Raw genomic sequence first — 27370 nt, 5'->3', positions numbered from 1 at the left:
GAGTAATCCAGATATTACTATCCTTAAGGACCTCCTTTTTAAATTCCTGCCTAACTCTCTGTAATCTCCCTTCAGAGCCTCAACCTTTTCCCTTCCTATGTCGTTGGTTCCAATGTGGACAATGACCTCCTGCTGGCCCCTCTCCCCCGTGAGAACATTCTGCACCCTCTCTGAGACATTCTTGCTCCTGGCACCAGGGAAATAACACACCATTTTGGTTTTTCTCTGCTGGCCACAGAAATGTCTGTCTGTACCTTCTGACTACAGAATCCCCTAACTCAATTGATCTCTTAGAAGCCGACGTACCCCTCATTGCATTAGAGCCAGTCTCAATACCAGAAACTTGGCTGTTCGTGCTACGTTGCCCTGAGAATCCATCACCCCCTATATTTTCCAAAATAGCATACCTGTTTGAAATGGGTATAACCACAAAAGACTCCTGCACTAGCTGCCTACCTCTCTTACCCATCCTGGAGTTAACCCATCTATATGACTGTAAGACTTTTCCCCCCTTCCTATAACTGCCATCCATCACATACTGTTGCTGTTGCAAATTCCTCATCGCTTCTATCTGTCTCTCCAACCGATCCACTCGATCTGATAAGATTCGCATCCAACAGCATTTATGGCAGATATAATCCGCAGTAACCTTTAAACTCTCTTGAAACTCCCACATCTGACAGAAGTACATATCACTGTAAAGGCCACTTTTGCTCCTTCACAATCTACAGACCCAGAAAATAACACCATCTTATTCCTCTACAAACACTGTCCTAGGTTAAATTAATAGCTGTGGCTTATATTTTAAGTTTAATCAAGAGACTTATCTCCAAAAACATATAATCAAGAAAGAATCCACTGTACCCACTACTGCAGCCTTTCTCTTGGACAGACTTAAAACAACAATTAACTTATCTGATTCTGTGCTGTGAACTTCACCCAACATTTCCTCCAAGATTAGTTGTGAATTTCTCTTTGTTAATTTTCCCAGGTACACTCTGATGTCCACCGATACACAAATTCAAACAGCAAAGGCAGCAACTGTGCAGGTTCTCTCTATCTCTCTCTGTCTCCTGCACTGTTCTCACCATGTGCTTCCTTTGTCTACTCTTCTCCCTTTTAAACTGCTGTTGTTTTGACTTTTTCTGTCACCAAGCTCAGGCTTTATGCCAGAGTAATATCACTGCAGCAACTAACTCTGCCTGTATGCTTTGAGATTTGTCATAACAATCATGAATAATATAAACTCAAAGTATACAAAATAAAAACATAGCGTTTGACTTTGTGAGAACTAGGTTATGTTTATGCCCCAGTTTAATTTCCCTCAATAGTATTATTTGACCAATTATTACACCTCTAGATATTCAAAATAAGATTTTAAAACGCAGAATCACTTATTTTTGCATTCATGGATTAATTTAAACATTGTCTGCTCTGGGAAGTTCAGTCTCATAGAGCTGAGAATGGGTGACAGATGAGGATGTATTGGTCAATAGTACTGAACAACGTGAAAAATCCAATGATAAACCATATCTACCACAGTCACGTAGAACTGAGATCGTTTGTGATATTGGCCAATGTGCTCTTGTTGACTTTTGCCACACTGCAGGGATTCACATAGAAATTCCCAAAGAGTTATAAGGTAGTGGCATGTTTGACAACCTTAGAAACTTTAAAATTGGGCTAGTTTTGATAGTATCAAACATTGTATGACATTTGCATGTCAGAAAATTTAATGAATTAGAAGGGGCAGTTGAAGATGGAGGAATTAGAATGTTGATTTCATGAAAAATCTAAGTGGAGAGCTGAAACAGAAACCACAGTATTAATAAGGAATTCAAATGGGGTGAGGAGTAACTGGCACAGCGATGTTGAATAATTCCAGCATTTTAGATGTTTGAATCCCATATACTTCTTGCATTTGATTGCAGTGAGTGCAGATGAGCAGTGGAGGAAAGATATGATTTGTGATGGGCAAAGGCTGAGGGTTGTCATGTCTTCCAAGATGACCTTTTAATTTTTTTTTCCTTATTCTTCCATGGAATATGGGTGTCACTGACGTCAGGCGACTGACTGTGTGGAGTTTGCACATTCTTCCCGTGTCTGTGTGGGTTTCCTCCGGGTGCTCCGGTTTCCTCCCACAGTCCAAAGATGTGTGGGTCAGGTGAATTGGCCATGCTAAATTGCCCGTAGTGTTAGGTAAGGGGCAAATGTAGGGGTATGGGTGTGTTTCACTTCGGTGGGTCGATGTAGACTTGTTGGGCCGAAGGGCCTGTTTCCACACTGTAAGTAATCTAATCTAATCTAATCTAATCCAGTTAAGAGTCAACCACATTGCTGTTGGTCTGGAGTCACATGTAGGCCAAAGCAGGTGGGGATAGCGGATTTTCTTATCTAAATTACATTAGCGAACCAGGTAGGTTTTTATGACAATTGTTTTCGCTAAGATTAGCTTTCACTTCTCGATTTTTATTCGTTGCATTTGAATTCCACCAGCTGTTCTGATGAAATTTAACTGAGAGTTTCCAGACCATGAGTGCGTGCCTCCAGTGACATTATCACTCTGCCACCGTCTTCATGAAGTATGAATATTTGGCTGAGGAGATTGGGGTGGATGTTCAATCAGCATTGTGCTATGTTCCCAATTGTGACTGATTTCCTAAACAGAAAGAAAATTAAATATGGGGTCATAAATATTAAACATTATCCTGTATCTGTCAACAACAAGATATTAGGAGAAAATGAGGACTGCAGATTCTGGAGATCACAGTCGAAAAATATAGTGGTGGAAAAGCACAGCTGATCAGACAGCATCTGAGGAGCAGGAGAGTTGACGTTTCAAGCATAGCAACAGATGAAGACCTTCTGCTCGAAGCGTTGACGCTCCTGCTCCTTGGATGCTGCCCGACTGGCTGTGCTTTTCCGGCACCACACTTTCGACATCAATAAAATACTAAATGGTATGGCTATATCACAACCCCCCCAATTGATATGGCCAAGCAGGTGGAACATTGAAACGTACTGATGCCTTTTTCTTTAAATTACATTTTTGCAATATATTTGTTGAAAAAATGATTTATAAATTTGAAAATGAATATTATTCATATCATTGGAACCTAGGAGAAAGTGAGGACTGCAGATGCTGGGGATCAGAGCTGAAAAATGTGTTGCTGGAAAAGCACAGCAGGTCAGGCAGCATCCAAGGAGCAGGAGAATCGACATTTCGGGCATAAGCCCTTCTTTCGGGCTTATGCCCGAAACGTCGATTCTCCTGCTCCTTGGATGCTGCCTACCCTGCTGCGCTTTTCCAGCAACACATTTTTCATATCATTGGAACCTACCTGATACATTTATCCTGAAAAATACGCTTAAGGTGCTGTAACTTCAGAATTAATGGTTGGGATTTTAATTCACTTAAAATTAGTGTGGCATGGTGGCTCAGTGGTTAGCACTGCTGCCTCACAGCACCAGGGTCCCGGGTTCAATTCCAACCTCGGATGACTGTCTGTGTGGAGTTTGCGCATTCTCTCTGTGTCTGTGTGGGTTTCCTCCGAGTGCTCCGGTTTCCTCCCACAGTCCAAAGATGTGCAGGTTAGATGAATTGGCCATGTTAAATTGTCAATTAGGTGCATTAGTCAGAGGGAAAAGGTGGGTTACTCTTTGGAGTTTCGGTGTGGACCTGTTGGGCCGAAGGGCCTGTTTCCACACTGTAGAGAATCTAATCTAATCTAATCAAGATTCCTTCACTCGCATCATTAAAATCTGACCCAAAGTGATAAGGCAAACTAGCCTTGGGCAGACTGTACTATATGTTTCCAACAAATTATTTCAAAATGGTATTTTGCTTTAATAGTCTTTTTTTGCAGATTATAACAATACATAAGTATTTTAGACTAAACTGTATTCAAGTAAGAGAGCCTTTTATGCGTTCTGTCCTAGAATAACGAGACATAACACAACACCATGTTCTGTTAGGACAGATACTGAATACGGATTAGGGTGTGGTCCACATATTCTCAATGTTAAATTAAAAGGTAAATTAATCAGCTGCCTGTCTCCTCCCACCACTACCATCACCTTAAAAAACGTTTTAAGGCAGCATTAAGGGAGGTAGAGGACTGCATTTGAGTGCTCCGTAATTTTTGTCAGGAATGGTGATCTTGGGGGGGAATTAAAAAAAAAGAGTTGCATAAAAAATAAACACAACAAAATAAATACAGAAAAATGAGAGGCAATATAACATTCAAGGGTGACTTTATTTCAATGTTACTTCGAATTGAACTTGAGCTCTTATTAAATATTCAGTCACAGTTTAAAATGGAACAAGTTACTGCAGTTTGTAATTAGACATTATTGTACAAAGTATGCATTCTGTCCACCAGAAAACTTAAAGTGCAAAGATTTGAAATATAATCTTTTACAATGACTACTTGCTTACCTCTTTTAAAATGATGTTTCAGTGCATCTTTACTGCTTACAGTGAAATCAAGTGTATTTTCTTTCCAGAGTCGTGGATAAGTTGTGGTTAAAACCTATCAGATATGTTGCTGCAAAGCAACAAGCTGTTCATGAAGGTTTTCTGGTATCAGCTATTGACTCTCAAGAACACAAGACCAGAATTGAATACACGATGTTTCACAAGCACTAACCATCCAAAACGTCGAAGGCGAGTTGTGATTACTGGGGTTGGCCTAGTGTCTCCACTTGGAGTTGGCACTCAACTAACGTGGAGCCGCATCCTGAAAGGAGAGAGTGGTATTATTTCTTTGGATAAGTCACAATATAAAGACTTGCCTTGCACTATAGCTGCTTGTGTGCCTCGTGGTGACAGGGAGGGAGAGTTCAATGAAGAAATGTTTGTTTCAAAATCTGAAAGAAAGTCTATGTCAACTGCTACAGTAATGGCAATAGGAGCAGCAAATCTTGCACTCGAAGATTCTGACTGGTATCCTCGGTCTGAACAGGACCAGCTCAACACTGGAGTTGCTATTGGTATGGGTATGGTCCCGCTTGATGAAATCAGCAATACGGCTGTGATATTAGCAACCAAAGGTTATAAAAGAGTGAGTCCCTTTTTTGTTCCCAGGATTCTTCCCAACATGGCAGCTGGACATATCAGTATTAAATATAAACTTAAAGGTCCAAATCATGCAGTATCGACTGCATGTACCACAGGAACTCATGCTATTGGGGATGCTTCAAGATTAATTCTCCACGGGGATGCAGATGTGATGCTAGCTGGTGGAACCGAGGCCTGCATTAACCCATTATCTATCACAGGCTTTGCAAGAGCACATGCTCTCTGCACCAGCTTCAATGCTACCCCCAAATTGGCTTCACGTCCATTCCACCCTGACAGAGAGGGGTTTGTAATGGGAGAGGGGGCGTCAGTGCTGCTACTGGAGGAGTATACGCATGCTACAATGAGAGGAGCACGAATCTATGCAGAGATACTTGGTTATGGACTCTCTGGGGATGCCAATCATATAACCTCTCCCAGCGATGGAGGAGATGGAGCAATCAGGTAAAGTTTAATATTCTGATAAAGAATGTGGACACATCAGGATCAGAATTGGAGGTACTAAACTGCAGGTTTGAAAACTGAAGATTTTAAATATTCTAAATTCCTCAAAAATTGATGTTTAGATCATAGACTATAGAATCAAAATGATTGATTTACGGAATCAATAGAATTAAGGAAATTGATTCTCATAATACTGGTAAATATTCCTGAATTCATTTAACCAAAAAAGACTCAAAAAAAGTTCTTTTCAATTAGCAAATTAAAATATTGGGTGTAAATTTCTGAACAGATTCTTCTGCTTCCATGGATGTTTCCAGACTTCCATCATGAAGTATGATGAAGACCAAGATCAATAGATTTCTAGTAATTTATGACATCAAAAGATATGTGGCAAAATTGCATTGAAGTCATTATCTAGTTGGATGGCGAAACAAGCTCGAGAAGTCAAATGGACTTTTCCTGCTCCTATTTCTAGTGCTAAAATATTTCTGTGATACCACACTGGCCAAAGAAAATTATATAATTGCTAATAAACAATAAATAAACAAATAAATTATAAAATTGCACTGGGTTTCCATGGCTGTTGTGCTAGAATTACAGAGGAGGATCGGGAGGACATAATGGAAAATCCTCCCCCTCTCTCCCCCACCAACCCTGCCCCCACTCCCAGTCCTTTAAATGTTTTGTAGAACAAACTTCATGTACTTAAATGTAGTCTTCTAGGATAATTTCGGAAGCTTGAATTATTAGGAAAGACTGGAGAAACCCGGTCCTTACAGCTTGAAATTTTATAGAAGTCTACAATATCGAAACTTCAACCTAGTTTGTGATATGAAGGCAAGTGAATCCAAGTTCAAAGTTGTAAAGAGGAATGTTTGCAGAGAGGAAAAAACCCTGGATTGGGCAGTGGCATGGAGTGGGGGTGGTAGTGGTAAAAATTGGTAACCATAACAGCTAACTGTAGGATCTTTACAGGCAGACAAATTAAGATAAGTTACTTTGTCTTGCTTGCTGATGTGAATTTTGGTGTACTGCAACAAGATTACCTTCCATTTTCATGCAGCAAAATGTCTGAAGACACTAGAAGGAAAGCAGGAAATTTAGGTATGAATTATGGCATGATCATAGAAGTAAATTGTAAGGATGCAGTTGAAGGTGGGGAAAGATGTAGCTGATTGGAAGTAAGTTTATAAAAGCAATTCCAGCAGAATAGGGGATGACAGTTCTCTTATCTATATCAATGAGAAACTGGAATATATTAAGTCATTTGTAGCTTGATGTGAGAAAGCACAGCAATAAAAAAACATGTTAGAGAGGTAGAGTTGTGTGTAATCAGTGAACATATGGCAAATGTTCATTAACTGGCATATGACCTACTGGTTTTCTTTTAACCATTAGCTAGGCTCCATTATTTATACATGGCATGGGTGTTCTGTTTATTACCTTGATTCTCTAACATGATGTGATGCTATATATGTGAACACTGTACTGTGGGAAATATCCATGGTTCCCCTTACTCCTGATCTGAGGATAGAGAAAGAAGTTGGCAGCAGAGAAAGTCTATGGATCGGCGCAGTGGCCCAGTAGTTAGCACTGCTGTCTCAGCGCAAGGAACCCGGGTTCAATTCCAGCCTCGGTTGACTGTCTGTGTGGAGTTTGCACATTCTCCCTATGTCTGCATGGGTTTCCTCCAGGTGCTCTGGTTTCCTCCCACAGTCTGAAGATGTGTGGTTAAGGTAGATTGGCCATGCTAAATTATGCGTAGCACTAGGTGCATTAGTCGGGGGTAAATATAGAAATTAGTCTGGAAGGGTTACTCTTCGGAGAGTTGGTGTGGACTTGTTGGGCCGAAGGGCCTGTTTCCAACGCTGTAGGGAATCTAATCTATTCCCTCCTTGAAGCTGGAGTGCCATTCTGGATTCTCTGAGTTAGCTAAAAAAATCTTAACGATCTCTTATGCCAGTTTTGCCACTAGACCAGTTGTCTTCTAAGTTGCAGTAAAAATAAATATCAATACTGCAAGTAGCGGTGATTTCTACTTTATGATTAATCACTGATCTGCTTGTGACAGTATTGTGACCCAGGGCTCGTAAGCAAACTTAACTAGCTTTGATCCCTCCTACATTTTCCACATGCTGAGGGTTAAAATTGACCTCAATGATTTAATTAATTCAAATGAGTTGCTGTGACTATGAAGCGCTTGACATTGTCATTATGAAATAAACAACCTGTTCAGACTGCCCTAATGTAGAAGCACACAGGCTGCTGTCAAGTTCACACACTAATTATGCATATCCATCTGCTTAAATGTGTTGCCAGCCCAACGTAGCAAGCAGAATTTTTAACTATCCAGTTGAAATTACTTCAGGGTGAGTGGTTGTATATGAGGACAAATATTGCCATTCTAGCCAGCTTCAAAATCCTGCGACAGTGCAAGCCTCTTCTCTCTGGAACAGATGATCTGGCAGAGGTACAACACCGGCATGATGATGATAAATCTGAAACATTCCAGGATTTCTGTTTACAATCTCTCATTCTCAGCATCTGCAGTATTTTTCTTTAGTACTGTGCTAGATCGTTCATGCAAAGTTCCCTGAGTATAACTCGTTACTTGAGTTTGAAGGACAAGTCAGGGAATCAGCATGCAGCGGACATAACTGCTGAGATGCCATGTTTCATTTATTTCCTCAGTCTTCCCTCCCCCTGTAATTAAGACAGCCAGCTCCATGTAGCAACTGATGCTGTGCTGACTACAAATTTTCATATTAGTCAGCACAGCCTTCTCCTTAAAAAACAGATGTTGTCAGTATAATGACATAACATGAAATGCATCCCACAGACTGGCCAATATTTCACTTGGTGTACAGTGTACAGTGCACGACAGAGACTCTGCGCTCAATATCTTCATTTTCATTTCAGTAATCACAGTTTGATTCAGCTAAATAATTGGGATCTAAGAAAACAGTGAGAAGATTTGGTTCTGAATTCATATTATGTTTCTTTGTCTGGTATTTTAGAGGGCAGTACCTATTGTATTGTGATACTAATTGCATCAGGTAAAAGAATTCAAGCACACTAAGCATTCATATGCTTAACTTTACACATTATGAATTCACGATCTTTGAACATGATGAATGTAATTTACACACACACAGGACAGAGCCACAGAAGGTGTTCGCAATTTCTATGCTGGCTTTTGATCTTGTTTACTCATGCAGGGGATGTGAGCATCATTGGCATGGTCACCATTTATTGCCGATCCCAAATTACTTTTGTGAATTACAGTGGTGTGTTCCTTGCTTGAACCACTGCAATTTATGTGCTCCAAGTACGCCTTCAGTTTTTTTAGGTAGTGAGTATTAGGATCTTGATCCAGTAACGATGAAGGAATGGCAATCTATTGCCAATTAGAGATCGTTTACCACTTGGAGGGGAACTGAGAGGTAGCGGTGTTTCCATTCACCTACTGCCCTTGTACTTCTAAATGGTGGAGACAATAGGTTATTGAGGTGTTGTCTGAGAAACCTTGGTAAATTACTGCAGTTTACCTTCTAGATCATACACATGGCTGCCACTGTGCAGCATTGGTGGAGGTAATGAATATTTAAGGTGGTGAATGGATTTTAACCAAGCGAGCTGCTATTATGGTCTGATGGATGATAATAAGCTTCTTGAGTGCTGTTGGTGTCACAGTCATCCATGAGCGTATTCCTTCATGGTCCTTGTATGCTCTTTCCATATCTAGCCTGTCAGGTCCCCAAAGAATCTTGTATGTCTCAATAAGATCACCTCTCTCCTAAATCCCAGTGAGTACTGGTCTAACCTACTCAACCTATTCTTGTAAGACAGTCCCTCCAAACCTGTATCAGCCCAGTGAACATTCTCTAGACTGCCTCAAATGCCAGCATATCTTTGCTTAGGTTAAGGGCCTAGGACTGTTCACAATATTCCACCTGTGGTCTGACTAGAGCCTTGTATAGTTTTAACAATACCCCTCAACATTTTAACTCCACTTCCTTAAAATTAAAGGCCAACATTTTATTTATCTTCCATATTAACTGCTGAGTATTCAGCTCCTCTAATCTTCCTGCCAAAGTGCATAACCTCATATTTTTTTCCACAATATATTCCATCTGTCATATTTTTGCCCGCTTGCTTAATCCCTCTGCAAACTCAGTCACCCTGAGCACTTGTGTTTCCATGTATTTTGATGTCATCCATAGTGCATTCACTTTCCTGATGCATGTCATTAATATATATTGTAAATAATGGTGGTCCCAGCACTGATCCCTGAGGCATTCCACTAGTTAGAAGTTGTCATGCTGAAAATGACCCCCTTTTATCCCAACTCTGTGTTCTGTTAGTTAACCTGTCCTCTATTCATCGAAATACATTACCTCCAATACGTTGGGCTCTTAATAAGTAGCTTAAAACGCCTTCTGAAAATCCAATATATTACACCCAGAGATTCCCTTTTATCTATCCTGCCATTACTGTCTCTCTAACCTTGTTCTTTCAGGGGCCTACATTCACTTTGGCTCCTCTCTTCCTCTTTATAAATTTAAAGAAGCACTTGTTTTCCATCTTAATATTATATGAAAGTTTATCCTCAAAGTTTACCTTCTCCCTCTTGAATAATTTTTTCATTGTCTTTGCTGGTTTTCAAAACTTCCCCAATCCTTTGACTTATCACTAATCTTTATACATTTTATATTTTCTTTCCATTTAATAATAGCACAAACTTCCCTGATTAGCCCTTCGTCACCAGGATATGTCTTTGCTGTAAGCCCCAAAGTATTTTTTAAAATGTCTGCCGTTGTTCTTCAATTGTCTTTGCTACTAAATTCCTTTCCAAGTCCACACCCAAGCAGCTCTGCTCTCATTCCTTTATAATGACTTTTATTTAAGCTTAGCAGGGTTGTTTCTGACCCAAGTTCCTCCATCTCAAACTGAATGGTAATTCCTATTGTGGCAGGGGCACAGTTTTCTAAGAAATCTTTCACTCTAACATTATTTACTAAAACTGTCTCATTATATATCACCAGGTCTAAAGTAACCTGTTCCATGGTTAAATCCACAGCTTATCACCTTAGGAGACCGTCCTGAATATACTCTATGAATTCTTCCTTGTGACTACCTCTGCCAATCGAACAATTTCCAATCAGCATCTATTTACACCAAACCACTGAAATTCAGCTCAGTTGAATTTCATTTGAATCAAGTGTGGTGATGTCTCTGATTAAGTGGCTGAATCCTGCCATCACTTTGATTATGAGCAACCTTGGGGAACCGTAATTGGCCCAATTGGATTTGTGCTTTTTGTTTATTTTTCATGACATGTTAGGTATCCCTGGCAAGGTTTGTTTTTCCACCCAAATTGCCCTTGAGTGGCTTACTAGGTCATTTACAGAGGGCAGTTCAGAGTGAACAACATTCCTGCAGTTCTGGATTCTCACAGTTAGCGAGACTGGCTAAATATGGAAAATTTCCATGCCTAAAGTATATTCGTGAGCCAGATGAGTTCTTACAGCAATCAACGATGGTTTTGTAGTGACCATTACCGAACTAGTTTTCAATTCCAGGTTTTTAAAAGTTGAATTTAACTTGTACCAGCTGCTGTGCTGGCATTTGAACATGTCCTCAGAACATTAGCCTGGATTTCTGGATTATTGTCAAAAAGTATGGCAGTGGAAAAGCACAGCTGGTCAGGCAGGATCCGAGGAGCAGGAGAGTTGACGTTTCAAGCATAAGCTCTGCGTCAGGAATGTTAGTGGGGGGTGGGGGTGCGGCAGGGGGTGCTGAGAGATATATGGGAAGGGTGGAAGGTAGCTAGGAATGCGATAGGTAGATGAAGGTGGAGAGTGATGGTGATAGGTCAGAGCTGAGGATGTAGCGGATAGTTGGGAAGGAAGATGGACAGGTAGGACAGCTCAAGAGGGCAGTGCTGAGTTGGAGAGTTGGATCTGGGATAAGATCAGGTAAGGTAAGGGGAGATCAGGAAACTGGTGAAATGGATGATTGGTGCAGTGGAAGTACCTTTAAGGATACTACATCCTCACAAAAATAGGTCACTAACCTTTCACCAGAGAGGAGCCACTTTACATCAAGCATGACTCACCAGGAAACCTTTCTCATAGAATCCCTACATTATGGAAACAGGCCCTTTGGCCCATCAAGTCCACACTGGTCCTCCGAAGAGTAACCCAGCCAGACCCATTCCCATACCCTATTATCCTATATTTAACCCTGACTAATGCACCTAACTGACACATCCCTGAACACTCTAGGCAATTTAGCACGGCCAATCCACCTAACATGCACCTCTTCGGATTGTGGGAGGAAACCCGTGCAGACGTGGGGAGAATGTGCAAACTCCACACAGCCAGTTGCCTGAGGCTGGAATCAAACCTGGGTGCCTGGCACTGTGAGGCAGCAGTGCGAATCACTGAGCCTCCGCACCACTCTCGCCATTTACCACAGAAGGATTTACAAGTTGATGATAGAGCTCTTTAACTATGTTATCAATATACATTCCATGGTCATCAAGTCCTGGAGGAGGACTTGAACCTATAGTTTCTGGCTCAGAAATAGGGATACCATCACTGTGCAATTAGACTTAGAAATTTTTGTACTTATGCTTCAGTCTAGCTCTCATTACAACTAATTAATTGATGCAGTACCATCTGCCTTTGCTTGGAATCTGTTCAGTTTATTCATTAGTTTGAGCAGAGGAAAAAAAACCTCTGTTTCCTCCAGTATTTATACTTTGGTATCTTATGTAGTTGAGCATAGAGTTCATAGATTAGAGAAATTGGAAACAGCCGAGTGACAACATGCAAAAAGAACTCATGATTAATATTTGAAGAGGAATGATTTCATTATTGGAATTTAGATTCCCTGTTATCATACGGAGCCATCCAGTCTGAGAGCATAACATCTTACAAACAAGAAAGCTGTCCAGATGTCTTCAAGTATGATTCAATAGCACAGATCCCGAATGATTTAAATGGTCAGTGTATCGGGTTCTCTCTTTATGGTATGAGCTTTTGGGAGTGGGACAGCTAATTGCATTTTTAAATTGGCTCCTGCTTGCTGAGATCAACCTATCTAGACATTTTTAATCAACCTGTTCAGATGTGTTGTGGCTTTAACCCAGGTCTTCTGGCTCAAAGGTATGGACAATACCGCTGTGCCACAAAAGTGCTTAAAGATCAGCCGTTATATTTGAATATGCAGACTACTCAGCTCTGTTCAAGTAGACTATTATAATTAGTGTCAAATACAAAACTGACTTTGAGGTAGATAAGTATTGGTTACTCCAGTTGTTGCTTAATGAAACTGCTTCCTCAGGCATTTGAATAAGCTGAGATGAGAAACTGAATTATAATGGTTCAATGATAATGTTTTTCTTAAATGTGTCTTCAGAATTTTAAGATCCTTATAACAACAATTAATTTATGTAATATTTTACAGTAGTATAAAAGTCCCAAATCTCTTCATAGAAAAATGACCAAACAGAATATAAAGGGCATTAGGACGGATATGCAGAGTCTTGGCCATAAATGGAGACTTTAAGGAGTATCTTAAAGGAAGACAAAGGATGGAATTCCAGACCTTAAGGTCTTAGCATCCCTTAAACTGAAGGGAAGGTGGTAGCATTGTGGTAGTGTAATTGGAATTGTAATCCACAAGCCCAAACAAAAGCTATGAGTACATGGGTTTAAATGTCACTTTTGCAGTTGGTGGGATTTTAGTGAATTTGAATTGTTAATAAATCTGGAATTGAAAGTTCGTCTCCTCACAAAATACAGGGTATAAAACTCATTAACATTTCATTTAAAACTTGTCCTTTTGTTTGGTTCTTTTCCCAAAGTTCCTTACACGATTTGCAATTCGCCCACACCAACTTCTGCAAACAGTTAAAATTTATTAAAGCCTATACAAGCTAGGTGACCCCCTTTGAACCTCATTGCAGTCACGCAAAGTCAAGTCAAAAGATGCCCCAAACCAAGGAAACACATCCCCTTTATACAGGTCAGTTGGTAATGCTCACAGGTACTCCAACCACTCCACCCCCCCCAACTTGCCCCAGCCACTCCTTCACAGTCACTTACCACTCAAGATACAATGTAGTGACCACCTCACCTCCAGAGACAATGTAATGCAAATCATCCCTTAATGGTCAAATCTGGTGTGAATTGTATTTTTTGTGTAACTATAAGGTGCAGGTGAAATTTTAATTGCAATGTTCCAACTGATTTCTGAATAGGTGTTGATGATGCAAATGGCCCTGAATGGCAAGGAATGGGAATGTAAACCTCGCACATTTCACTGATAAGACAAAGACATAACACCCTACCCCCGGGGCATTCCATTTCTTGCAGGTCAGCAGAGCAAATTAACTCTTTAATATCACACTTTAGGAAAATATTCTGCAATCCTTACCTTGTCTGGCCGACATGTGACTCCAGACTCAGAGAAATAATTCTTAAATGATTCTGGAGTGGCCTTGTAAAACCACCTAATCCAAGGGCAGTTAAGGGTGAGAGATATGCTGGTTTTGCCTGTGATGTAATCGTTCTATGGGGAAAAAAACACCATGTAAAGGTACAGCCACCAAATATAAAGTGATTTAAAATTGAAAGCATGCAGATGTTTCCATCGTTGTTCACCGAGATGGGTCTGCACTTTCCGGGGGATTTTCTATCCCTATTGATTTAACGAAAGCCTTTGTTACAAGAGTCATACAGTTTAACAGCACAGAAATTGGCCCTTCAGCCTGTGTTGTCCACACCAGTCATCAAACACCCATCTATTCTAATCCCATTTTCCAGCACTTGGCCCATAGCTCTGTATGCTTTGGTGTTTCAAGTGCTTATCTGAATATATGTTAAATATCTTGAGGGTTCCCACCCCTATCATCCTTTTAGGCAGTGTGTTAAGATATCCACCACCCTCTGGGTAAAAACATTTTTCCTCAAATCCTCTCTACTCAGGGGTCCATATGAACTCTTTATATTCTATCCAAGACACTCATAATTTTTAGTTCTCAATCAGGTCCCATCTTGGGTTATTCGAAGGATAACAACCTCAGCCTATCTAGTCTTTCTTCATAGCTGAATTACTCCAGCTCAGTCAACACTGAATCTCCTCAATACCTTCTCTCGTACAATCGCATTCTTCCTATGATATGACAATGAGAACTGCGCTTAGTATTCCATCTGTGGCATAAAGTTATATACAGCTCCATCATAACTTCCTTGCTAAACAAAAGACTAAGAACCACGGAAGCTGGAAATCTGAAACAAGAACAAAATTGCTGGAGGAACTCAGCAGTTCTGAAAATGTGTTGCTGGAAAAGCGCAGCAGGTCAGGCAGCATCCAAAGAGCAGGAGAATCGACGTTTCAGGCATAAGCCCTGAAGAAGGGCTTATGCCCGAAACGTCGATTCTCCTGCTCTTTGGATGCTGCCTGACCTGCTGCGCTTTTCCAGCAACACATTTTCAGCTCTGATCTCCAGCATCTGCAGTCCTCACTTTCTCCTCAAACTCAGCAGTTCTGGCAGCATCTGTGAACAGAAAGCAGAATTAAGGTTTCTGGTCCAGTAACCTTTCTTCAGAATGCTCAATGTGGGGAAACGCCAATGGTTTTCTAATCCATCACTTTAACCCACTTCAACTACTGTTCTGAAGAAAGGTAATCTGGTTAAGACCAACATTCTATTTGTCTTCCTGATTACTGTACCTGTATGCTGACGTTTTCTGATTTATGCACAATGATACCCAGATCCCTTTCTACTGCAGAGTCTGTCCATTTAAGAATATTCTGTTTTTCTCTTCTTGCCAAAGTGAACAACCTCAAATTTGCATCATACTCTATCTGCCAATATTTGTCTACTGATTCAACTCATCCATATCATTTTGGAGCCTCCTCATAACTTGTTTCTCTACCTATCTTCATTTAATCAATAAATCTGGTGACAAATTTAGTCAGTTCCTTCATTCAAGACATTTAGTGTAGACCACAAACAGTTGAGGCCCCACAATGATCCCAGTGGCACTCCATGTATTGAAAGTTTCCATCTGAAAATAACACATTTATCCCATTGCTGTTTCCTATTAGTTAGTCAGCCCTCTATCCAATATCTGTAATATGTCACCACCAAAATCATAAGCATTCATCTTTTTTTAATAATCCTTTAGGGGTATCTTATCAAATGCTTTTTGGAATCTAATGTGTTACATTTATGAGTTCTCTTTATCTATCTTTCTTGCTCTATTCTCAAGAACTTCAGTAAATTTTCGATACAGAAAAACATGTTGACCCTGCTTAACTGAATCACAACTTTTTAAACGTCTCTTTAATAATTGGTTATAGCTGTGACAAATGTCAAGCTAATTGGCAAATATTTTCTTGCTTTCTGTCTCTCTCCTTTCTTGATTCTGACCAAACTGTTGGTCATCTCCCTTACCATCTCTTTGAGGATCAGTGTCAAATTTCGTTTGATAATATTCCTGTGAAGCATCTTGGAATGTTTTACTATGTTACAGACACTATATAAATGTAAATTATCATTGTAGGTCTGAAAGAGAGAACTGATGCATGTAGCCCAGGAGATTTGTAAACTGTCTGTTTGATCTTAGAATCATAGAATCCCTACAGTACAGAAAGAGGCCATTTGGTCCATTGAGTCCCCACCAACTCCTTGAAGAACATCCCAGCCAGACTTAGCCCCGCCCCCCTGCTAATCCACCAAGCCCACATATCACTGGACAGTATGGATAATTTAGCATGGCCAATCCACCCAACCTGCACATCTTTGGACAGGGAGGAAACCTACAAATTTGAATGAGCAGACTCCACATAGACAGTCGCCCGAAGCTGAAATCGAACCTGGGTCCCTGAGCCACCATGCCACCCTACTACGTTATTTAAATCTGAGATGTTCACTTTGCCAAGTTATTATTTAAGGACATAAGAAATATGAGAAAGAGTAGGCCACGTGATTCAGTGAATGTGATCTGGTATGCAGTGTGAACATGGCTGACAGTCTAATCAACTTCACTACTCGGTGCCTTAGAATGCTTGAGTTCATTGGGGGAGACATTTCCAACATTTTATACCCTGCCAGGGAAGAATTGCCTCCTCATTTCAATCTAAAGCATTTGACCTTTTCTCTGGATTCTGCAGCTTGGACAATCAGCCTCTCCGCTATCATGTGAAATATTTCAATTAAGTATCCAAAATTCAAATCATATAACAGTTCAGATTGGGTTTCAAACTCCTGTTTTCTCTGGACTTTATCCCACATGATCAGAGCTGATGAATAAGTCTGTTAATTAGAGATATCATGAGGCATGTTATAGCATTGTAATTTATCAACCGTGTAATAACTTAACTGTTTATCCTAAAATACAATAGGATACTAATCTGTGTGAATCAGTGGCTGTTAGGAGTGGTCCTTTGTGCTGGATGTAGGGAAAATTGTCTGGTGACATCCCAAGCTGGAGTAGCCATTAACAGTTTATAAAATCATTTTGTTGTGCCAATTAACATTTTCAATATCGGCAGCTTATGTAAAATCTGGCTACCCAGAAACTGGAACTGTCTGAAATCAGGACAGTTTTTGTCTCAATTCAAATTCAATAAAAGTTTTTTTTTAAATTCACTTGAACAGTTCAATGAGGTGCTGTGTTTGGATTCAGACTCATTGTTCAGTTTGTGCACTGTTCTATCCTGTGCTGAAAGCCAGTTGACCAGAGTACAGGAGACTAGCATGTTCCTGTGAGGATGAAAGATAAGGATGTCAAGATCTCAGAACCATGGATGATGAGAGATATTGTAAGTTTAGTTATAAACAAAAAGGAGACAATGTAAGATTTAGGAAGGAGAAATCAAACAAGGTCCTTGAGCAGTATAAAGGAAGCAGAGAAAAGGAATTAGATGGGTTTGAAGGAGCCATGAAATGTTCTTGGCTAGTAGGATTAAGGAGAATCTCAAGGCATTTTATTGAAATATAAGGAGCAAGAAGCTAACTAGGCAAATCGTAGGTCTGCTCAAAGACAAAGGATGGAATTTATGCGTGGAACCAGGGAAAGTGAGTGAGGTCCTTGATGAGTAATTTGCATTGGTATTCATCAAGGAGAAAGACATGGATGATGATATGTTTAGAGAGGTGTTAGTTGGTACTCTAAGGTATGTCAATACGAAGAAGGAAGTGGTATTGGGTATCTTGAAAAACATTACGTTAGGGCCTGATTGGATCTATCTACTGAGGGAGGCAAAGGAGGAAATTGCTGGGGCCTTGAAGATCTTTGTATCCAGTTTAGCCATGGACAAGGTCCCCAAAGACTAGACAATAAATACCAAGTTCCTTTGCTCAAGAAAGCAACAGGGATAATCTGACTGGTTTATAGACTGGATTCCTGATTCCTGATGAAGGGCTTGTGCCCGAAACGTCGAATTTCCTGTTCCTTGGATGCTGCCTGACCTGCTGTGCTTTAACCAGCAACACATTTTCAGCTCTGATCTCTAGCATCTGCAGACCTCACTTTTTACTTATAGACTGGTGAGCCTTACATGAGTGGTAGGGAAATCATTGGAGAAGATTCTTAGGAACAAATTTACATGGATTGGAGAAGAATCAACTTAATAGGGATAATCAGCATGACGTTTTGCAGGCAAAGTCTTGTCTTGCAAACTTGATGAAGTTTTTTGAGGAAGTGACGAAGATTGAGGATAAGGCACTGTAAATTGATTATGTGGACTTTACTAGAGCATTTGACAAGGTTCTTCGTAGTGGGCTGGTCCAGAAGATCAAAGCACGTGGAATCTAAATTGGCTTGGCCAGAAAAGATAGAGGGTAGGTGTGAAGGGATGTTTTTCTGACTGGAGTGCTATGATCAGTGGTGTTCTACAAGGATCACTGCTGGATTCCCTGTCGTTTGTAATGTATATAAATGATTTGCACGAAGATGTAAGTGGTCTGATTAGTAAGTTTCCAGATGAGATGAAAATTGGTGAGTTGTGGATAGTTTGGAAGGATATTGAAGGATATGGATCAGCTAGAAAGTCAGGCAAAGAAATGGCAAATGGAGTTTAATTCTGACAAGTGCAATTGATGCATTTTGGGATGTCAAATGCAAAAGGAAAGTACACTGTAAATGGTTGGATCCCTGGAAGCATTGATAGACAGAGAAATCATCAGGTTCAATTCCATAGCTCCCTGAAAGTGGCAATACAAGTGATTAAGGTGATTAATAAGGCATACGGCATGTTTGCCTTCATTGGTCAGGCCATTGAATACAAAAGTTGGCAAGTCATACTGATTAAGGATAGTCAACATGGCTTTGTGCATGGGAAATCATGTCTCACAAACTTGATTGAGTTTTTTGAAGAAGTAACAAACTAGGATTGATGAGGGCAGAGTGGTAGACTTGATCTATATGGACTTCAGTAAGGCATTCAACAAGGTTCCTCATGGGAGACTGGTGAGCAAGGTTTGATCTAATGGAATACAGGGAGAACTAGCCATTTAGATACAAAACTGGCTCAAAGGTAGAAAACAGAGGGTGTGGTGGAGGGTTGTTTTTCAGATTGGCGGCCTGTGACAAGGATCGGTGCTAGGTCCACTACTTTTCATCATTTATATAAATTATTTGGATGTGAACATAAGAGGTATAGTTAGTAAGTTTGCTGATGACACCAAAATTGGAGATGTAGTGGACAGCGAAGACAGTTGCCTCAGATTACAACAGGATCTTAATCAGATGGGCCAATGGGCTGAGTGGCAGATGGAGTTTAATTTAGATAAATGTGAGGTGCTGCATTTTGGGAAAGCAAATCTTAGCAGGACTTTTACACTTAATGGTAAGGTCCTAGGGAGAATTGCTGAACAAAGAGACCCTTCATAGCTCCTTGAAAGTGGAGTCGCAGGTAGATAGGATAGTGAAGAAGATGTCTGGTACGCTTTCTTTTATTGGTCAGAGTATTGAGTACAGGGGTTGGGAGGTCATGTTGCAGCTGTACAGGACATTGGTTAGGCCACTGTTGGAATATTGTGTGCAATTCTGGTTTCCTTCCTATTGGGAGGATGTTGTGAAACTTGAAAGGGTTCAGAAAAGATTTACAAGGATGTTGCCAGGATTGAAGGATTTGGGGCTGTTTTCCCTGGAGTGTTGGAGGCTGAGAGGTGACCTTCTAGAGGTTTACAAAATCATGAGGGGCATGGATAAGACAAATAGACAAAGTGTCTTCCCTGGGGTGGGGGAGCTCAGAACTAGAGGGCATAGGTTTAGGGTGAGAGGGGAAAGATATAAAAAAAGACCTAAGGGGAAACGTTTTCACACAGTGGGTATGTAAGGAACGGGCTGCCAGAGGAAGTGGAGGAGGCTAGTACAATTACAACATTTAAAAGGCATTTGGATGTGTATATGAATAGGAAGGGTTTGGAGGGATGTGGGCTGGGAGCTGGCAGGTGGGACTAGATTGGGTTGGGATATCTAGTTGGCATGGACAGGTTGGACGGAAGGGTCTGTTTCTGTGCTGTACCTCTCTATGACTCTATGCTACAGGTATATGAGACTTTGATCAGGCCACATTTGGAGTACAGTAGGCAGTTCACCACCCGACGCCTGGAGGAAGAATGCCTCATTTTCCGCCTCAGAACACTTCAACCCCATGGCATCAATGTGGATTTCACCAGTTTCTTCATTTCCCCTTGTTCCACATCACCCCAGCTACCTGCCTATCTTCCTTTCCACCTATCCACTCCACCCTCCTCTCTGACCTGTCACCTTCATCCCCACCCCAATTCACCATTGTACTCTATGCTACTCCCCCCCCCCCCCCCCCCCCCCCCCCCATTTGTCTCTCCACTCTGCAGGCACCTGCCTGTATTCACGATGAAGGGCTTTTGCCCGAAACATCAATTTTCCACTCTAATCTAGGATCTGGTCACCATATTATTGGAAGGATGTGGAGGCTTTGGAGAGGGTGCAGAAGATGTTTAAAGAGAGGTTGGGCAAACTTGGATTGTTTTCAATCGTGAGTGTGGTGCTGGAAAAGCACAGCAGGTCAGGCAGCATCTGAGGAGCAGGAAACTCGACATTTCTGGCAGAAATCCTCTATCAGGAGTGAGGCTGAGAGTCGAGGTGGTGACATGATAAATGGGAGACGGGGGTGCAGGTGGGGGAAAAGTAGCTGCGAGTGCAAAAGGTGGAGCTGATGGTGATAGGTCAGAGGTGAGGGTGGAATGGATAGGTGGAAAGGAAGATGGATGAATAGGACAGGTCATGAGGGTGGTGCTGAGTTGGTAGCTTGGATCTGTGATAAGGTGGGGAGAGGGAAAATGAAGAAACTGGTGAAATCCACTTTGCCACCGTGGGGTTGGAGGATCATGAGGCGGAAGATGAGGCATTCTTCCTCCAGCCGTCAGATGGCTACAGATTGGAGGAGGCCCAGGACCTGCATGTCCTTGGCAGAGTGGGAGGGGAAGTTGAAGTGTTCAGCCACAGGGTGGTGGGGTTGGTTGGTGTTGGTGTTCCAGGAATGTTCTCTGAAGCACTCTGTGAGTAGGTGTCCTGTCTCCCCAATGTAGAGGAGACTGCATCAGGAGCAAAAGATACAGCAAATGATGTGTAGAAGTGCAGGTGAAGCTTTGGTGGTTGTGGAAGACTCCTTTGGGACCTTGGACGGAGATGAGGGGATCGATGTGGGCGCAGGTTTTGCAATTCCTGTAGTGGCAGGGAAAGTGCTGGGAGGGGAGGATGGGTTGTTGGGGAGCATACACCTGACAAGGGAGTTGCGGAGGGGATGGTCTTTACAAAAAGAGGATGGAGGGAAATATATCCTTGGTGGTGGGGTCCATTTGTAGTGCCGGAAATGGTGGAGAATGATGCAATGTATATGGATGTTGGTGGGGTGGAAGGTGAGGATTGGGAGATTCTGTCCTTGTTGCGGTTGGAGGGGTGGGGTTTGTGGGCGGAGGTGCGGGATGTGGATGAGATGCGCTGGAGGGCATCATAGCCACATGGGAGAGGAAATTGCACTCTTTAAAAAAGGAGGCCATCCGGTGTGTTCTGTGGTGGAATTGGTCCTCCTGGAAGCAGATGTGGCGGAGGCGGAGGAATTGGGAATAAGGGAGAGAATTTTTGCAGGAGGCAGGATGGGAGGAGGTGTAGTCTGGGTAGCTGTGGAAGTCTGTGGGTTTGTAGAAGATGTCAGTGTTGAGTCAGTCCCCGTTGATGGAGATGGAGAGGTCCAGGAAGGGGAGGGAGGTGTGTAGAAGATGTCACTTGTTTTCACTAGAGCATCAGAGGCTGACTTGATAGATGTTTATAAATTGAGAATAGGGTAGATAGTCGGAGTTTCTTTCCCAGGATGGAAATGTCAACCACTAAGGGACATAGGTTTATGGTGGGGTCAAGGTAAGTTTACAGGAGATGTGCAAAGCAAGTAATTTTTTACACAGTTGGTAATAGGTATATGCTGCTGGGGATTTAGTTGAAGCAGATATGATAGCAAAGTTTAAGGGCGTTTAGACAGATACAAGAACATGTAGACAATAGAAGGATATGGACTATGAGCAAGTAGATGGGATTAGTGGGCCAAAGGGCCTTTTCCTGTGTTGTACTGTCTATGTTCTTAACTCTTGACCCAATGTACCTTGAACTGCACCACCCGCAACTCATCACCCAAATAGAAATCTGGAAATATCTAAAATCTGGGAAGGCCTCGATCCTGAGGTTGCCAGATTTGAGGTGACCTACCTGTACAGTTTTAAGATATTAAAGTATAATATATTAGCTTGTCCCATAATTTGTTACTGAGATATTTTTAATCAATCTGTTCAGAGGTCATCTCTCACATCTCTGAAACAGATGGGTCTTGAACCCCAGGTCTCCTGGCTGAGAGGTAAGGATATTACCACTGAATCACAAGAGCCCTAAGAATTTGTAACCTACATTAAACTGTTTAATAATAAATTAAAAGTATACCCCTATTGGGAAAATATAGCAGGTCAAGCATTTTGTAGAGAAACAAAACAGAGTAACTTTTCAATAATGAGTTTTAATTTAGTGCATTACATGCATTTCCTTGTAGGTTAATTTTTTTAGTTTAACCTTATTTGAGGCTTGTGTGAATATAATTTGGTATTAACTTGACTTTCCTCAGATGTATGTCAGCTGCAATGAATGATGCTGGAATAACACCAGAGGATGTTACATACATCAATGCCCATGCCACCTCCACACCACTAGGGGATGCAGCTGAAAACCAAGCCATCAAGAGATTGTTTAAAGAACATTCACGTTCCCTTGCTGTGTCTTCCACTAAAGGAGCCACTGGTCATCTCCTAGGGGCAGCTGGAGCCATAGAAACTGCATTTACAGCCCTGGCCTGCTTTCATGGGATCGTTCCTCCGACATTGAATCTTGATAAGACTGACCCTGATTTTGATTTGAATTATGTTCCTATAACAGCCCAAGAATGGATAACTACGAAAAGGCGTATTGCACTGACTAATTCATTTGGATTTGGAGGCACTAATGCAACACTCTGCTTGGGGAGTGTCTAATCATGTTTTATATTAACAAATAATGGAAAAGTGTATTGTCTAGCTGTACATTTCAGAAAGTTCGGAACATCTGAAAAAGCCGTGAAACGTTGGTCCAGGAATATCTATCACTGGGACTCCGTCATCATAACAAGGACATAGAGTCAAATGTTAACAACAATGAGTGACAATGCTATTCTGGATAACTTCATTCATTTTTTTTCCATTGGCAACTGTAAACATCTTCATCCATGAATCAAAAGAACAAAAATGGCGTTCCATGCTTTGTGTTTATCATTATGGCACTTTTGTTAAACCCAGTGAGTGAAATTTATAACTTAAAAATGTTTTGCTGCTAAAGCTTGAAAAAAGACATTACAAAATATTTCAATTTGAATGTTTTAAAAGTGCTATAGAATTAAACTACCTTTGATACAGCATGTTCCAGTCTGAGCTGTCTCAATAAAATTTCAAAGCCCTTTGTTGTTCACAATCTACCTACCATGTCCCATAGCCCCAGAGGTGTTCTACAGCTTCCAGACCCTCAGTGCACTATGGGTGAAAGCCTTAGACAGAATTTTGCAGCCACTGTCACAAGCTTGAAGCATGAAATGTGTGAGTCTGCAACACTTTGTTGAGGACAATACATTGGAAGACGAGCAAGTCTTGGGCAGAACACAAATTATGTTTGGACAGTTCGATGGATCTCCAGGCACAGTTTTGCTTATCTTTGTGTGCCCCAGGAACTGCCAGTTCAGCGTTCACCCTACTTCAATTTATCTTGGCTCCCAAGGCCTGTTTGAACTGGACTCAGATGGTTGTCAGTCTGAGCAGAAAATGATAATATCTTCCAGATACAGAGACTTTGACCAGCATGCCTCTACTGCCTGGATACATTACCCTTTTGATTGACTCGATAAAAGCATATGAACAGGACAGTGAACATGGGCAACCCTGCCTGACTCCAGATTTGATTAGACTGTTTTCTGATATATACTAATTAGAGTCATAGAGAAGTACAGCATGGAAACAGACCCTTCAGTCCAACCTGTCCAGGCCGACCTGATATCCCAACGCAATCTAGTCCCACCTGACAGCACCCGGCCCATATCCCTCCAAACCCTTCCTATTCATATACCCATCCAAATGCCTCTTAAATGTTGTAATTGTACCAGCCTCCACCACATCCTCTGGCAGCTCATTCCATACACGTACCACCCTCTGCATGAAAAAGTTGCCCCTTAGGTCTCTTTTATATCTTTCCCCTCTCACCCTAAACCTATGCCCTCTAGTTCTGAGCTCCCCGACCCCAGGGAAAAGACTTTGTATATTTATCCTATCCATGCCTCTCATAATTTTGTAAACCTCTATAAGGTCACCCCTCAGCCTCCGAAGCTGCAGGGAAAATAGCCCCAGCCTGTTCAGCCTCTCCCTGTAGCTCAGACCCTCCAACCCTGGCAACATCTTTGTAAATCTTTTCTGAACCCTTTCAAGTTTCACAACATCTTTCCGATAGGAAGGAGACCAAGATTGCACGCAACATTCCAACAGTGGCCTAGCCAATGTCCTGTACAGCCGCAAAATGACCTCCCAACTCCTGTACCTCCATACTCTGACCAATAAAGGAAAGCATACCAAACGCCTTCTTCATTATCCTATCTACCTGCAGCTCCACTTTCAAGGAGCTATGAACCTGCACTCCAAGGTCTCTTTGTTCAGCAACATTCCCTAGGACCTTACCATTGAGTGTATAAGTCCTGCTAAGATTTGCTTTCCCAAAATGCAGCACCTTGCATTTATCTGAATTAAACTCCATCTGCCACTTCTCAGCCCATTGGCCCATCTGGTCCAGATCCTGTTGTAATCTGAGGTATCCTTCTTCACTGTCCATGACACCTCCAATTTTGGTGTCATCTGCAAAATTAATAACTATACCTCTTATGCTCGCAGGCAAATCATTTGTGTATATGACAAAAAGTAGAGGACCCAGCACCAAACCTTGTGGCACTCCACTGGTCACAGGCCTCCAATCTGAAAAACAACTCTCCACCACCACCCTCTGTCTTCTACTTTTGAGCCAGTTCTGTATCCAAATGGCTAGTTCTCCCTGTATTCTATGAGATCTAACCTTGCTAATCAGTCTCCCATGGGTAATTGAAGCTATGCCTTTGATACCTCTGCAGAGCATTTGGATCTAAAAATGAGGTCCTTCCTCCAACTAAATCTTAGAAAGAACATCTGTTATGTAGATGTGGGAGATTCTATAAAAAGCCTTACCTGGCTCATGAACTTGGACCAAGAAGTCCAAACCACTGGCCCTTAGAAAGCTGCAGACTGTCAGAAATCTGCTTGTCTGGTACAGTGGGTCAGGGTCATTCATCTCTTCCAGAGTAGGCATGACCCAACTGGCTGAAAATGTGTTGCTGGAAAAGCACAGCATGTCAGGCAACATCTAAGGAGCAGGAGAATCAACGTTTCAGGCATGAGCCTTTCGTCAGGAATGAGGAAAGTGTGTCCAGCAGGCTAAGATAAAAGGTGGGGGGGGGAGGGGCGTTGGAAATGCGATAGGTGGAAGGAGGTTAAGGTGAGGGTGATAGGCCGGAGTGGAGGTGGGGGCGGAGAGGTCAGGAAGAAGATTGCAGGTTAGGAAGGTGGTGCTGAGTTGGAGGGTTGGGACTGAGACAAGGTGGGGAAGGGGAAATGAGGAAACTGGAGAAATCTGAGTTCATCCCTTGTGGTTGGAGGGTTTCCAGGCAGAAGATGAGGTGCTCTTCCTCCAGCCGTCGTGTTGCTATGGTCTGGCAATGGAGGAGTCCAAGGACCTGCATGTCCTTGGTGGAGTGGGAGGGAGAGTTAAAGTGTTGAGCCACGGGATGGTTGGGTTGGTTGGTCCAGGTGTCCCAGAGGTGTTCTCTGAAACGTTCCGCAAGTAGGTGGCCTGTCTCCCCAACATAGAGGAGGCCACGTCGGGTGCAGCGGATGCAGTAAATGATGTGTGTGGAGGTGCAGGTGAATTTGTGGTGGATATGGAAGGATCCCTTGGGGCCTTGGAGGGAAGTAAAGGGGGAGGTGTGGGCGCAAGTTTTGCATTTCTTGCGCTTGCAGGGGAAGGTGCCGGGAGTGGAGATTGGGTTGGTGGGGGGTGTGGACCTGACAAGGGAGTCACGGAGGGAGTGGTCTTTTCGGAACGCTGATAGGGGAGGGGAAGGAAATATATCCCTGGTTGTGGGGTCTGTTTGGAGGTGGCGGAAATGACGACGGATGATACGATGTATATGGAGGTTGGTGGGGTGGTAGGTGAGGACCAGTGGGGTTCTGTCCTGGTGGCAATTGGAGGGGTGGGGCTCAAGGGCGGAGGAGCGGGAAGCGGAGGAGACACGGTGGAGGCATCGTTGATCACGTCTGGGGGGGAAATTGCGGCCTTTGAAGAAGGAGGCCATCTGGGTTGTGCGGTATTGGAACTGGTCCTCCTGGGAGCAGATGCGGCGGAGACGAAGGAATTGGGAATATGGGATGGCATTTTTACAGGGGGCAGGAAGGGAGGAGGTGTAGTCTAGGTAGCTGTGGGAGTCGGTCGGTTTATAGTAAATTTCCGCGTTGATTCGGTCGCCTGAGATAGAAATGGAGAGGTATAGGAAGGGGAGGGAGGAGTCTGAGACGGTCCAGGTAAATTTGAGGTCGGGGTGGAAGGTGTTGGTAAAGTGGATGAACTGTTCAACCTCCTTGTGGGAGCACGAGGCAGCGCCGATACAGTCATCGATGTAGCGGAGGAAAAGGTGGGGGGTGGTGCCAGTGTAGCTGCGGAAGATGGACTGTTCCACATATTCTACGAAGAGGCAGGCATGGCTGGGGTGCATGCGGGTGCCCATGGCTACTCCTTTGGTTTGGAGGAAGTGGGAGGATTGGAAAGAGAAGTTGTTCAGAGTGAGGACCAGTTCAGTCAGTCGAAGGAGGGTGTCAGTGGAAGGGTACTGGTTGGTGCGGAGGGCTTTGAGTCCTTCGTGATGGGGGATGGAGGTGTACAGGGACTGGATGTCCATGGTGAAGATAAGGCGTTGGGGACCGGGGAGACGAAAATCATGGAGGAGGTGGAGGGCATGGGTGGTGTCCTGAATCTAGGTGGGGAGTTCTTGGACTAAGGGGGACAGGACCGTGTCGAGGTATGCAGAGATGAGTTCGGTGGGGCAGGAGCAGGCTGAGACAATGGGTCAGCCGGGGCAGTCAGGTTTGTGGATTTTGGGCAGTAAGTAGAAACAGGCGGTGCGGGGTTGTGAGACAATGAGGTTGGA

General features: G+C 42.5%; 1 protein-coding gene across 1 annotated transcript in view; it reads left to right on the top strand.

Annotated features, from left to right (window-relative positions):
* Window positions 1–23393, top strand: part of oxsm (3-oxoacyl-ACP synthase, mitochondrial) — a 29069-nt gene extending 5676 nt beyond the window's left edge. Inside the window, exons 2-3 of the mRNA XM_060825393.1 lie at window positions 4507–5524; window positions 22700–23393. Coding sequence (XP_060681376.1) covers window positions 4542–5524; window positions 22700–23102 — 1386 coding nt within the window. The 5' untranslated portion in view covers window positions 4507–4541 and the 3' untranslated portion in view covers window positions 23103–23393. The remainder of the gene's footprint in view (window positions 1–4506; window positions 5525–22699) is intronic.
* Window positions 23394–27370: the final 3977 nt, after the last annotated feature.

Source organism: Hemiscyllium ocellatum, chromosome 5 (genome assembly GCF_020745735.1).
Source record: "Hemiscyllium ocellatum isolate sHemOce1 chromosome 5, sHemOce1.pat.X.cur, whole genome shotgun sequence".
NCBI lineage: Eukaryota > Metazoa > Chordata > Chondrichthyes > Orectolobiformes > Hemiscylliidae > Hemiscyllium > Hemiscyllium ocellatum.
This window is presented reverse-complemented; position numbering and strand designations above follow the sequence as displayed.